General features: G+C 31.3%; 2 protein-coding genes across 2 annotated transcripts; both read left to right on the top strand.

Moving 5' to 3' along the window:
• Window positions 1–1,112: 1,112 nt before the first annotated feature.
• Window positions 1,113–2,232, top strand: LOC114163448 (uncharacterized). The gene is made up of 6 exons (XM_085665982.1): window positions 1,113–1,139; window positions 1,247–1,514; window positions 1,612–1,708; window positions 1,800–1,921; window positions 2,004–2,088; window positions 2,214–2,232. Exons 1-6 carry the CDS (start codon window positions 1,113–1,115, stop codon window positions 2,230–2,232), a joined length of 618 nt encoding a protein of 205 aa, XP_085522108.1.
• Window positions 2,233–7,255: 5,023 nt separating this feature from the next.
• Window positions 7,256–12,426, top strand: LOC146884431 (uncharacterized). Its single transcript, XM_085665981.1, has 6 exons — window positions 7,256–7,322; window positions 7,394–7,570; window positions 7,793–8,231; window positions 8,314–9,242; window positions 9,332–10,549; window positions 10,763–12,426. Exons 1-6 carry the CDS (start codon window positions 7,256–7,258, stop codon window positions 12,421–12,423), a joined length of 4,491 nt encoding a protein of 1,496 aa, XP_085522107.1. The 3' UTR covers window positions 12,424–12,426.
• The last annotated feature ends 2,599 nt before the right edge of the window (window positions 12,427–15,025 follow it).

Here is a 15,025-nt window from a genome sequence, read left to right as displayed (position 1 = left end):
TCATTTCATAAAATATTTAATTGTACTATTGATTTAGATTTTTTTTTTTATTTTTTCACTTTATTAACTTAAATAATCCAAACGAGTGCCTTCTCCTAGAAGATTCAAACAAAGTTCCTTCTCTTAGAAGATTGTTTCGCTTCTGCACCATACTTTTATTTGTCTTTTTGTACAGATCCAACACAGTTTCTTCATCCAGAAGACGTTTCACATACATTAACGTATTCTTACAAGCCATTAACGTTTCCAGTCATCACAGGTATGTACTTCATTTGTTTTATGTACAAATATAGTAGTCTTGCTTTACAGACGAAATGATATGACATTTGCAGTTCTGAAATTTCGTCTAAGACATTATCGTTTGGTATCACTTTTCTCTACATTTCCTCTTTCGTGAATGCATAAGAAACCAGCATGTATGCATGTATATGCAGTTTTTTGCTTAATTGTTTTTTGCTTACTCCATCACGGCAACCCTTTTTTTATTCACTTTCAAGTAATGTGCTTCATGCTTTATTTTCATCAGAATGCTTTTCTCTGAATTTTCCTTTACTATGAAACCTTTCAATAAATGAATATCAATACTTTATTCCTTCTGACATCAATAGAGGTTATTTGCAGGGTTGACCAATATATATTCCCATGACTTCTGTCAAAACGTTCGTACACCATGTTTCAAGAGTCCTTATTTGAATATATTCTACTTTTTGCTTTCTTCTACCATTTCAAAAATTTCCATATCCACGTCTTGATTAATCGTTTAACTTCTTTTACTCTCCTTTGACTAATAAAAAATACAATCTGATAAGTAAGGTATTATTTCAACCTTTTTTTGGTATTTCTTTACTTTAGTTGTATGCATAACAATTTTGTCTTATTAGTTCCTTATTTATGTATGTAAGTATAAATATGTCTCCAATCTAATCCGGTCTTTTTTACTTTTCACTTTTCAATATTGTTCTTCTGAGTTCAACATGTCTCTCTGTGAAGTTCCAAACCAAAGCCAGAGCATAAGCGAAGTAAGCCCCCAGAAGGAAAATTGGAATATTATCGCTAGGGTCATTCGTTCATGGTTTGTTCCTGATTTCACTAAATAGAGGTGTCCTTTTTCCATGGAGTTCGTTATTCAAGACAAAGAGGTTATTATTATTGTTGTTCTTTAAATTCTTCCATTACACCTACTTTCCTTTAGAAATTTGTATGAATTAAATAGTGGTATGGTAAATGTTCTTTTTATGTGTTTCAGGGTTCTAAAATACATGCTTCAATTAGACGTACTCTAATTTACAAATTTCAAAATGAAATTTCTGAAGGCCATGTTTATGCAATACAAAACTTCAGTGTTGCTCCGAATTCTGGAATATACAGAACAACACACCACCCTTATAAGATAAATTTCCAGTTTGGTACAAAAGTTTCTTTGGTTAATGTTAATTTGGTTCCTGATATTAAACCACAATACACACCTTTGTCTTTATTGACAACCTCTGCATTTGATACTGATTATTTGGTTGGTAAGTAAATCTTTTTAGTTCCGTAACTATTAATTTATTTCTTAATAAACATTTTTTGTTAAAGTATCTGATTTAACACATATACAATGCATTTTAGATATTTTGGGATTACTGGTCGGAGTGGGGACTGAAAGAGAATTGCAAGTTGATGGAAAGACAACAAAATTAAATGTCATAGCAATAGAAGCCGATGGGTATTGTATATCTATACTATACTATATTAAATTCCTTTTTATATTTCTTTCGAAATAACTACCTCACATTATATTGCACTTTAATTTTTAGGTTTCGAATAGAGTGTACTTTGTTTGGTATTTATGTCGATGAACTGAATGTATTTCTTTCGAGTGGAGAAGTACAAAATACTGCTGTAAGTATAGAATTTGCGAAAGTCAAAACTTTTCAAGGTAAAATTTTCTTATTACTTTTACAAAGTACTTTGTACTACTTATTCCATGTTACTCTCACATAGACTATTTTTAAATATAGATAAGGTTCAAGTTCAAAATTGTAAGTTCTGCACCCGTATTAAGTACAATGTTAACTTCAAGGAAGCATCTGAACTTAAATCAAGGTAATTTTTATTCGAAATTTATATTTAAAAATATAGTGTATCTGATATTTCAGATATGACATACACTATATTTTCTTTACTTTGTAATGCAAATTATCCTTGATTGCGTGAACTTGATATTTCAGATATACATATATTCAATGATATATTTAATTTTTATGAGTATAACTATATTTCCTTTTGCACAGAATGTTTGAGAACAATGAATCTCCCTCTCAAGGATTAACGCAACTTTCTCAGACTTCAAAAAATACTGTCGAAGAGGACTTTTTAATACTTACACCTAGAACCAACATTCAAGGTCTAAAAGATTGTAAAGAGGTTAGAATATATTTTTGTATCATTGTGCAATTTTTCTTATTCACAATAATACATTCATTAATGTTTTTTATATTGAAAGGTCACCACTTTCATATTGTTTGGAACAATTAAGCATATCTTGGTTGACGATGACTGGTGGTATACTGCTTGTGTGTGCAACAAAGCTGTTTATCCAGATTCCAAGATGTTCTTTTGTGAAAAGTGTAACAAGCATGTTATAAAAGTCTTTCCAAGGTTAACGAATTGTTTTTTAATATTAATGTCAATTTCAAACAACATGGTAAAATTTATTTATCAAGTTGATGAAATTTATTTATCAATTTTCAGATATAGGATTAAGATCCGAGTTATGGACTCTTCCGATTCAACCACATTTGTCCTCTTTGATAGGGATGCAACTACCCTTTTCAAAAAAACTTGTGCTGATATGTTAGACGCTCATGATAAGGTATACTCTTCAATATGTCCACTTATATATTTAATTACACAAGGTTTAATTGTTTTTTTTTTGTAGATGAATTCTTCTGGAAATTTGCCTAAGCAGTTTGATGAGTTAGTTGATAGAAGTCTGCTTTTTAAAGTTGAAAGTAGGAACGATCAGAATTTCAAACTTGAACAGTCTTTCAGAGTGAAGAAAATATGTGTTGATGATGATATCATTGACAAATTCAATGATTCTCCGTTGAAATCTGTGGTAAGATGTAATTTAAGATAATATTTATTACATTATAATCTCTTTATAATGCAGTCATCTTTTTCTTTTCTATCATCTCATTATTTCTACCTATTTGAAGGATGTTTATGCTGGCAATGGTGAGTTTAGCAGGGAAAAATTGCGTATAGTGAATGAGTCCACCGTTAATATTTCAGAGGTATACAACTTATATTCATGTTTTTCAAATCAATGATTTCTTTAATAATTTTAATAATGTGTTCATTTTGGTATGTCGATTTTGTTTTAATAAATTTACTTTTAATACTGTAGGATTTATTAGTCCGATTTACCAAAGAAACAATTGAGTCTGGATCCCAATCACCTGAACTAATCCAAGATAATCCAACCAACGATGATGCTAGCAGTTCACATAAGAGAGAATCTGGAAAGAAGACTGCATCACTTGAATCCATCGAAGAAGACAATGTTCCATTGAAGCTTTTAAAAAGAAATATTAAGAAGGAAAAATCAGCGATTTGAGATCCACTTTTAGTTATTCTATTCCAAGACTATTATTTTTATGACTTTCATTTTGGGGATGTAATATGTCTACGTTATTTGTTGTCTTTAAATTCCTCTGAACATCCACTTCTATGTTAAATTTGATCTTTAATTTCATCTGAACCTCAACTTCTATGTTCAATTTCATGATAACAATATTATGCGGTTTTGAGTTTAATTATTTAGAATTTAAAATATTTTATATGCTGGTGCACAAGATATTGTTGACATTTTTCAATTTTTGTCAACAAAGATTACTACCAGCTACATCAAAACTTGCTGAAATTGATTTCATTTTGTAGCATTATTTAATGGAAGTCGTAAATAACCTCTTTTTTGTGTAAAAGAATTCTTCTTTAAACTTGTGCCACTCATAAATAACATATCTATATTTTTTCTCATAAAATTATTTCTAATGTTTATTTTTGATAATATTTACTTTTCATAAATAATATAAATATGGCAAAGGAATTATCTGTTGACAGATTTTAAGTTTTGACAACAGAATTGGATGCCATATACATTTTTTATTGAATATTTTTTTGGCTTATCTTCTGTTAATTAGTAAGTTTTAAACCTTCTATGATATATTTGACATTTTTTTATACAACAAGTAGGAATGAAATATTTAATTTATACGTATAATATTATACATTACAGAAGTTTATTTTTGGAATTTTGTTATTGGTTTATATTACATATATTATATTATTATATTTGTAGCGTAATAGAATAATTTAATATATTTTTAATAACGTTATATATTTTTAAAGTTTTATTCTGTTATTATCTTCTTCCAGTTTTCCAATGCAGTAATAATTACATTACTGTTGAAGAATCTATTTGGAATCGTCCCGTCTTTTCATCTGTCATTGGTCTTCTATAAATAAATATTCATCTCCATTCTACCATGAACATTAGACGGCAAGATCAGTTCAAGGATATTATACATTCTTCAAACTTTTTCTGTACTATCTCTCTCAAAGTCCAACCAAATGGAAAACAACTTCAATGAAGATGATGTTATTAATAGAATGAGTAGGTACCAGTTCTCTATTATTCACCTTCAGGACGAGGTAAGTTCATTGTCAAACTTTTCAGACATATCTTCTTTTACAAGATTTCTTCTACTCCTTCTATTGCATAGAAGGATTTCTTCTTCTCTTTTACAATATCCTGTTTTTAACGTTAACTAATCCAATTTTTTCTTAAACAAATTCTGTCTTTCGAGGTTGTTGGTTTTGTTGATCGTGCATTCGCCATTCTTTATGATGACGATCTTCAGCGTCAATGGACTTTAAGAGATGAAGAAGGCAATAGACATGTGGTTGCTTATAACAAGAATTTACAAAAACCAATGCTAATTGGAGGATGGACTGACTTAAGGCACATATATGATCTTCACGATTTTCACACTATTTATTTTGGATATGTTGGTGATTCTTGCTTCCACATCACTATTTTTCCCAGTAAATGCAAACCTTTGTCTATTGCACGTTTTCTTAATAGAATTTAGGCATATCAACCCCTTTTCAATGGACCGAAGTTGCATTTCAAAATATTTCTGAATCCAAATCAATGCAATGCTAGCCATCTGGTGAGATAAATTTCAAATTTTTTACTAAATGGATGTTTGTATCATATTTTCATTCATATTTCGAAATTATTTTTAAAATTTAATCCATATACTAATTTCATTAATACTTTATGTCTTTTTTAGGATTTGCCAGCTGATTTTGGCAATTATCTTCGTCAAGGAAGTTTTAAATACATTTATCTTTATGGACCGCGTAAAACAGTGAAGTGCAAACTGTTGTTGAGAAATCATCCTAAGAAGTCTAGCAAAATTGGAAGTGGCTGGAAGGAATTTTGTACTGCTCATGGATTTCATCAAACTATTGACTTGGTGTTTGAGGTGGACCACATGAAAAGCAATCAGAATGTCAAAGTGCTAACATATTGTAATTTTTAATTTACAGTTTTAATAAATAGTTATTTTTTTATTTCTGCCACTTATGTAGTTTTCAACCTAGAAGTTCTTTTATTTTCAGCAATGCATATGTATAGTTCTACCTTCTTATCAATGAAATCTCTTTGAAGCTTCTCTGTTATGGTATCATATTCAGAAATAAAATTATTTTGTTCTATAATTCAAATGAGATATATATGATGAAATTGAAACATATATAGTTGGAGGAATAATGAAAAGTTATCATGTCTATAATCATATGTATGGATGTATGTTGCTTTAGTATGTGCGTACACTGACTGTATGTTATCATTTTTATACATAATGATGTTAAGATTGTACATAATTCCTTTGAAAAAGTTCTCTTTGTTTTACTATATATAGTACTGACTCAAAAAAACGTCTGATTGTACCTACATAAAAAGGAAATGTTTTCTTAGTTGCAAGAACAAATCAACTCTGAAATAAGTGCTATATATATGAATGTTTCTGATATAGTAACACTCAGTACTGCATGCTCTTTCTGTTTTTTATGTTTGTCTTCTATTTTTGTCTTTTTCTCTTCTCAAAAAACTGCTTCGTACTATAATTACATATATTTCTGTTTCCACAATTGTGATTAGAGGTACAAGCTACACCAAAAAGTTTAACAAAAACATTCACCAATATAGGAATAAAACAGTAAACACTTTTTCATCCATTGAGTCAACTTACCTTTATTTTTGCTTCTTCCATTGTAACCTTTGAAACTATTCCATAACATTTTTGTACTGTAATGGAGCATAACGATTGTAAAAATGCAAGGCTGAGAAGGAAACTGCTGCTACAACAGAGGTTGAATGCAAAAAATCCTCAACATTCATGTAAGTCATTAACATCTTACTTAATCCATTTATGTTTTCTAATTCTTCATCAATCATTTATTTTGAAATGATGCATTTGTATGTTTCTATTTTTTTTTATGTTGCAGATGAGAAAGAAGAGAATGCAAGAAAGAAAACTAGATTTGCAAACCATACGTCTCAAAGTAAATAAATCTCACAATTTCTTTATATATATATATACATCTCAAACCATATGTATGTTTTGGATTTTAACTTCACAACACAGATGCATACTCAATCATCTTTGTTGTTTTACTCACAGATAAACCAACTGTATCACAAACATCATTTCACCAAAATATAGACAGGAATCCATTACAACAGTTGGATATTAGTAAGTTTTTTTCTTTCTAATCTATATCTTTAAAGAATGTTTTTAACTTAATCAATGAAGTCTTTTTTTTTAATTTCTTTAATAACAATGCTTCTACAATAATCCTTTTCCAGATGTTGACAACAACAACAACAACCTTCACAATATGAATTCATTATTTCACAGTCAAATTGGTCAGTTGTGAAGTTCTTCGAATGCTTAACATTAATATTGTTTATGAAGAATATTAATTCCGTACCACTTTAAACTAACCTTCGTTTCAATGCAGAAACTATGAACAAATTCTCAAGTTTTTCAAGTACTTTAGTTGAACAACAAATCACTTCACAATCTGCAACTTCTACTTTAACTTACCATAGTCCTTTCAGTATATTTGTACATTATTCTTAATTTGATATATACATGTTGAAATGACAATTTTAGATTTTATATAATGTTTTTGAATGACTCCAGCTTTTAACAATAACAGTCAGAGAAATTATGGACAAAATAAGAACAATTCCAGTGCAGGTAATTACATTTGGATTCATACTCACAATGCCAATGCAGGTAGGACAATTGTTTTTGGTTGTTTTTCATAGGTTGGAGATCAGATGTTGTAACTGGGTCGCATTCTGTTTCTAAGAATAAAGTTGTGAAATATCCTTTTCAAGTCATACAATCACTTCAAAACAGATTCAATCTTGATGATGAAACAACAAGACAACATAATAATTCAGACACAACAAACGATGATTCAGCAACAATAACAGATGATGGTAATTCTGATATTAAACTTATTGATTTTAATATAAATTCCTTTTAAATCATTAATTAGTTTTCATCTTACTAATATTGAAGAACATCATACAAGTACTACAACTACAAACGAATTGTATTGCAAAGGAGAGTTACAAGGTACATAATGTCCAACACAATTGTATATAACTGCAGATTAAAATATTCACAGCTTCATTCTAATGTTTTATATTGATTTTCAGAATTGCTCAATATTGGAGAACCTTGCTTGGAATGCCAATACTGTAAAGCTCAACTTTGGTATGAAGAAAGAGCAGAAAAATGTAACACATCTAAGGGAGTTGAATTCTCATTGTGTTGTCAAAAGGGAAAAGTACAAATTCCACTATTAAAAAGACCACCTAATCTTCTTGAAGGTTTGTTAAATGGTGAAGATCAGAGAAGCAAATCATTTTTACAAAACATAAGAGTATACAATAGCATGTTTGCATTTACTTCAATTGGTGATAAGATTGATAATTCAATGAACAATGGTTCTGCTCCTCCACAATTTATTCTGAATGGACAGAACTATCACCGTATTGGCAGTTTATTGCCAGAGCATGGATCAAAGCCAAAGTTTGCACAACTCTACATATATGATACCGAAAATGAAATGACTAACAGAGTCAAGCATTTCAGGTCAGTCAATATATTAAATAATTTCATTATATGAAATATTTAAATATATGTGTTGACATGCTTTCTCTTTATTATTTTTTAGTTCAAACACAAAGGAATCTGTTATAGATGAATCATTGGTTGCTGATTTGATTCAAATGATTGACAATCACAATGTTCTTGCGAAAACTTTTAGAAGAGTAAGAGATTTGTCACTAGAACATATGGAATCAGATTTCACGCTAAGACTATTTAGAGGCAGAAACAAAGACCCTAGAGTCTACAATACACCTTCATGTGATGAAATAGCTGCACTTATAGTTGGTGATTTTGGCAATATGGATGTAGGCAGAGATATAGTGGTCAAAAAATGTTCTGGTGAATTAACCAGACTGCACGAAACTCACACCGCTTTCATTCCACTGCAATATCCTCTCATGTTTCCATATGGAGAAGATGGTTATCAAGAGGATATACCAATAAGAGAATGTCATTCAAAAACAAAATCCAGGGTAAGAGTTAGAATTTCTTTGCGAGAATTTATTGCCTTTAGAATACAACAAAGAGCTGTAGAAGCAGGAAATATTGTGAATGCATGCAGATTGTTCCAACAGTTTCTGGTGGATTGCTATACAATGGTTGAAGCGCAAAGGTTGTCATTCATCAGAGCGAATCAGAAGTTAATTCGCTGTGATATTCTTAATGGATTACAAGAAGCTGTTAATAGAGGAGAGACAGATCCTTCTTTAATTGGAAGACGTATTGTCTTGCCTGCTTCTTTCACTGGTGGTACCAGATACATGTTCAACAATTGTCAAGATACTATGGCAATTTGTAAAAAATTTGGATATCCTGATTTGTTCATTACTATAACATGCAATGTCAATTGGAGTGAAATAAAAGAATTTGTCTTAGCAAAAGGCTTATCAGCTTCGGATAGACCTGATATTGTATGTAGAGTGTTCAAAATGAAGCTAGATGAAATGATGACAGATTTTAAGAAAAATGACTTCTTTGGAAAAAGCACTGCAGGTATGTTATATATGAAGTTATATACATTATATAATTTTCTCTTAAATTTAATTCTAACAACTATATTTACTTTTTATTTATATATGCAGGAATGTACACAGTAGAATTCCAAAAAAGAGGTCTACCTCATGCGCATATACTTTTATGGTTGGATGGAGAAAGCAAGTTGAAGAATTCAACTGATATTGATAAAGTAATATCAGCTGAATTGCCAAATTCTGATCTGTACCCCAAATTGGAAAAAGTTGTCTCAAGTTACATGATTCATGGACCATGCGGACCTGCAAGACGTAATTCACCTTGCATGAAGGAAGGAAGATGTTCTAAATTTTATCCAAAAAAATTCACATCTTCGACTTCAATTGATGAAGACGGATATCCATGCTATAGAAGACTTGATAATGGTAGATTTGTTGAGAAGAATGGAATTAAGCTGGACAATAGAAGTGTTGTTCCCTACAATCCACCACTTCTAATGAGGTATCAAGCACACGTCAATACAGAGTATTGCAACAAGACCAATTCAATCAAATATTTGTTCAAATATGTGAACAAAGGTCCGGACAGAGCTACTCTTAAAATTAGCAACAACTCTGCACAATCTGAAAAATCAACCATTATTGATGAGATCAAAAGGTATTACGACTGTAGGTATCTATCACCATGTGAAGCTGCTTGGAGAATATTTGCTTTTGACATCCATCACAGATGGCCTCCTGTTCAGAGATTGACCTTTCATCTTCCTGGCCAACAATCAGCTTTGTTTAAAGATGATGATGATATTAATGTGGTCTTCAACAGATACGAAAATGCTAACACAATGTTTCTAGCTTGGTTTGAGGCTAACAAAGTCTATGAGGAAGGAAAACAATTGACTTATTCAGAATTTCCAAGTAAATTTGTGTGGTTTGCCAAAGAAAAAGAATGGAAACCAAGGAAGAAAGGCTACAACATTGGTAGACTTACTTATATTCCTCCTGGGTATGGAGAACTTTATTATTTGAGGATATTACTGACCATTCAAAAAGGTTGTATTGATTATGAAAGCATTAAGACAATTGATGGAAAGTATTATGAAACATACCAAGAAGCTTGCTATGTTTTGGGATTGTTGGCTGATGACAAAGAATATATTGATGCAATCAAAGAAGCAAGTGAATTTGCTTGTGGGTATCAACTTAGAAGATTATTTGTTACTTTGTTGTCCATGAATACAATTTCTAAACCAGATATAGTTTGGAATTCTACTTGGAGTATCTTATGTGATGGAATTTTGTACCAAAAAAGGAAGGAGATGAACTTACCAGGTACTTCATATTTTTTCTTTTAATTTCGTATACATATATATTTTAATTGTTTTATTTACTTATTGCATGTCTTCTCAAACTATAGACAATATTAATTTACAGATTCATAATCTGTATTTTTTGTTCTTTACTTATTTACAGATCTTCTCAAGTTTAGTTGTTTATTATTATATTATATATATGTATATGATTATTATATATCTGTATTTGCAGGTCTTCAAATTGAGACTGCTGAATTACAAAAACTATGTCTTCTGGAAATAGAGGAAATGCTAATGTCAAATGGTAGAAGTTTGAAAGATTATCCTTCATTACCTCAACTTGATCTTTCAGATGTACATACATTCAATAATAGATTTATTGTTGATGAGCTGCAATATAATAAACAAGACATGGCGAGAGAACATGACAATTTGTTTAAAGCACTCAATGATGAACAAATTGATGTATATCAGCATATCATGACAGCAGTTCTTTCAAAGAAGGGAGGATTCTTTTTCTTATATGGCTATGGTGGTACAGGTAAGACATTTATGTGGAAGACATTGTCGGCTGGTCTAAGAAGCAAAGGCATGATTGTTTTGAACGTAGCATCAAGTGGAATTGCTTCTTTATTACTTCCTGGTGGAAAAACAACACACTCTACCTTTTGCATCCCACTGTTAATTAATGAAGAATCAACTTGCAACATAGCACAAGGTAGTCTTAGGGCAAAACTTCTTATGGCTACCAGTTTGATTATCTGGGATGAAGCACCAATGATGAATAGAATGTGTTTTGAGGCATTTGATAGAACACTAAGAGATATTATGCGAAATGTTGATGATGCCAATAAAGACAAACCATTTGGTGGCAAAGCAGTTGTGTTAGGAGGTGACTTTAGACAAATTCTACCAGTTATCAAAAAAGGATCTAAGTTTGATATCATAAAATCATCAATCAACTATTCAGAGTTATGGAATTGTTGTAAAGTGCTAAAGTTATCCAAGAACATGAGATTAAGTACTACATCAAATACTGAAACAGCCAATGATATTCAAGAATTTGCTGATTGGATTTTGAAGATTGGAGACGCAAAAATGGATCTAAATGAGAATGGTGAGTGCATTGTTGAAATTCCCGAACAGATCCTAATTACAAACACAGATTTACCTTTATTGTCATTGGTTGAATTTGTCTATCCTGAATTTGTGGTTAACATGTTGAATCCTAATTATTTTGATGATGGAGCAATTTTGTGCCCAACAAATGATTCTGTAGAGCAAGTAAATGATTTCATGTTGTCCTTAATTGGTGGTGATGAGGTGACTTATTTAAGTTCAGATACACCTTGCCAATCTGATGAACAAGATGAAGTGCAATCTGAATGGTTTACATCTGAATTTTTAAATGATATCAAATGTTCAGGGATACCAAATCATAAACTGAAGTTGAAAACAGGTGTTCCAATTATGCTCTTGAGAAACATTGATCAAGCAAAAGGTTTATGCAATGGCACAAGATTGCAAGTCAAACATTTAGGCAAGAATGTAATATGTGCAACTGTAATTACTGGAAAAAACATTGGTGACAGCATTTTTATACCAAGAATGGATTTAGTGCCATCTGATTCAGGGTTGCCTTTCAAATTTCAAAGAAGACAATTTCCGATATCTTTATGCTTTGCAATGACGATTAACAAAAGTCAAGGACAAACGCTTTCTAGAGTTGGCCTTTATCTTCCACAACCTGTATTCACACATGGCCAACTATATGTTGCTATTTCTAGAGTCAAAACCAAAAGAGGATTGAAAATACTTATATTGGATGAAGATGGAAAGGTAACAAACACAACTAAAAACGTTGTGTACAAAGAAATTTTTGAAACTCTTTGAAAAGAAATCAATTATAGGTATGTCATTTAGAATTTTATTTTTCATTTCAAAACTGTTATAAATATATATCAATTGATTTATGTTATTTTCTGCCATGTAGGAAAATCATTGTACTGAAAAAGTTGAATAAAGAAGTCATTGTGTACAAAAGGAAGTTATGAACTTCAATACCAAAGGATACATTATAGGTATGTAATTTATTCTTTTTTAATTCTTATATTAACAAAGTAGTGTATTAGTCATATTTTTGTTGTTGGTGCTTGACGACAATATTCAATGAAATCATATCTTAACGAGACATACAACTTTAATTACATTCTAAATTGATCTATTCCATTGATAAACGTCAACATCTTTTTAAAACATTAGATTATCATCATATAGATTATTAAATCTCCAAAAACCCATTGCTATGACCACAATTATTACATATAAAAAAAACCCGTGCGTTGCACGGGTAGAAGGACTAGTATCTAACAACAACGAAATGTTCAGTTTTAAGCCACACCAGGATTACACAACATTAGTCTAATCTACCATATATTTCAGCTTCCCCACACTAGCTAATGCTTATAACCACTTGCAAAAAGCTCAAACTGGGCGATGTGGGACCTTGTTCCCTAAAGCATAAAAGAGCAACTCATAAAAATAAAAATTGTGCTTCATGTCTCTGTTCATACCAAATAAAAATTATTATTGTATTTCACTCTTCAAATGCATAGTTTTTCTCCATGAAACTTCATCTTCCTCTTTCTTTTTAGTCATGGTTTTGTTGGTTGGATGGTTTTCATCATTAGTGCAAACAACTTCGATTTCAACTTTTAACTTCTTTGCTCTAGTTCATATCACTATAAAATATACTTGATGAAAAGGCAGTGGACAAGAACACATCATGCACATATAGGTTCATTTGAGTGCACGAGGGAAAGGAAAGAGTTTACATGTATAGAATGTGGTGTATGGGGGAGTTTGACTCATGTTGTCTACGAAAATTAACTCAAAATCTTGTTAAGGTTCCTATATGGTTTGATATAGTAGATTGTTTGATAGTTCAAAATTATTTGGTGGCATAAATTTGTCTATCTTAACCAAAATGTCAATTTTTGTAACCTTAAATCATTTGATGGTATCATATTGTCCACTCTACATTAAACTTTAACTTCTTCATTGCAATAAGAGAGTCTACCTAATTGATGTTTCAAGCTCATATGTGAAAGCATTGCTCAACCAACTCCTCTACTAGTTTAGGTGTAAGTAACAAAGGTTATAAATGACAATTATTATTTTAAAATCTTATATTAATAGTTTCAAATCAACTGAGAGTTGAGATTTGTTGGGCTGATGAAAATAACATGTCTTGAAAAGTTCCACATTGTTTAGGATAACTGGGGGTGGGTATTAATGACTATATAATGGGATCTAAGTCAATGATGTTACTCGCCCCAAGTCAAAGACACTTTGAGCTAGTGTTTTTTTTTATTATTATTCTTTTGTAGTAGAGGATTGTGAGGTATAGCTAAATTCTTGCTTTGGAGAGTGCAAGTGTACTTGGAGTCAAAGGGTTAAGAGTGTTTTCTATGTTGTACAAACTTACACATAATGATTATTCTTTATAGTCGTTGTTTTTCTCCATATTTGGAGTTTCTACGTTATATTCTTATGTTCTTTGTGGAGTTTCCATGTTATATTTTTATGTTCTCTGTGTTAATCTTATTTCTGTATTAATAGGGTGATTTTTGGGGATAAAGACGGTAATGTTCTTAATTGATGACGCATTTTTTCCAACCATGGTGTCAAGAGCTATGGTTCGGTATGATTTTTTCTTATACTTTGTGGTTGTAGCGTAGTATGATCTTCTACATCAGAAAAGATTATTTCCTTGTTAGAGAATTATCCTTGGTTGTTAAAGTTGAAATGAGAAATTTAATTCAAGGATCATTCTCATTGTTGTGTTGGCGGTGAATTTGCAATCGGGTTCTTGGATGTGTGAAGATGACGAGTGATGTACGATGGAGATTTGATTTGTGAGTCATGATTTGAGGCACGTGCGTGGAGGAAGTGCTTAGTGGTTTACAGATCTGCTCCAACGAGCCGATGATGGTGTTGTAGTGTTTTTCTAGTTCGATATGCTTATGGGTGGAGTGATATAAGCTTGCTGTGGCTCATAAGCGTTTTCCGACGATTGGTTCATTTTTCTAGCAAGGTGCAACGCAAAGATTGACAGTGGCACACGGTGGAGTTTCGATCCAACAAAGGTGTTTCGCTTTTCGCATGGTGGAAGTTCAATGTCCAATAGCAGAGTTTCGTGTGGTGCTTTGTTGGCGGTGGGTGGGATGTCATGATGCCATAGTGGTGTTACATCAAAGAATGTTGCGTCTTCGACGAGGTAGTCAAACAACACGATGGTTGCAAAGTTCAGTGGTTTTGTGTTCGTGGGTTGCGACATGGTTCTAACGAAAGTTGTATGGTGTTTATGTGTGAGCATTGACTAATATTAATGCAAGGTGTGTAGTGATTATACACGAGCATTAATTACCATTGATGCAAGGTGCATGAAAATTCTTTGGATGAAGAAATGATTTTATCCTTTATATTGAGGTAT

The sequence above is a fragment of the Vigna unguiculata genome, chromosome 8 (genome assembly GCF_037176805.1).
Source record: "Vigna unguiculata cultivar grain cowpea cultivar isolate G323 ecotype 2 chromosome 8, ASM3717680v1, whole genome shotgun sequence".
Taxonomy (NCBI): domain Eukaryota; kingdom Viridiplantae; phylum Streptophyta; class Magnoliopsida; order Fabales; family Fabaceae; genus Vigna; species Vigna unguiculata.
This window is presented reverse-complemented; position numbering and strand designations above follow the sequence as displayed.

What these genes read in the sequence shown, in the direction of transcription:
- LOC146884431 (XM_085665981.1), top strand. Translation starts at nt 7,256, where the DNA reads ATGACTCCAGCTTTTAACAATAACAGTCAGAGAAATTATGGACAAAAT. An exon ending in TAAGAACAATTCCAGTGCAG is followed by an intron (nt 7,323 to 7,393) that starts GTAATTACATTT and finishes TGTTTTTCATAG; the next exon opens with GTTGGAGATCAGATGTTGTA. An exon ending in AACAGAGTCAAGCATTTCAG is followed by an intron (nt 8,232 to 8,313) that starts GTCAGTCAATAT and finishes ATTATTTTTTAG; the next exon opens with TTCAAACACAAAGGAATCTG.
- LOC114163448 (XM_085665982.1), top strand. Translation starts at nt 1,113, where the DNA reads ATGGAGTTCGTTATTCAAGACAAAGAG. An exon ending in TCGTTATTCAAGACAAAGAG is followed by an intron (nt 1,140 to 1,246) that starts GTTATTATTATT and finishes TATGTGTTTCAG; the next exon opens with GGTTCTAAAATACATGCTTC. An exon ending in ATAGCAATAGAAGCCGATGG is followed by an intron (nt 1,709 to 1,799) that starts GTATTGTATATC and finishes TTTAATTTTTAG; the next exon opens with GTTTCGAATAGAGTGTACTT.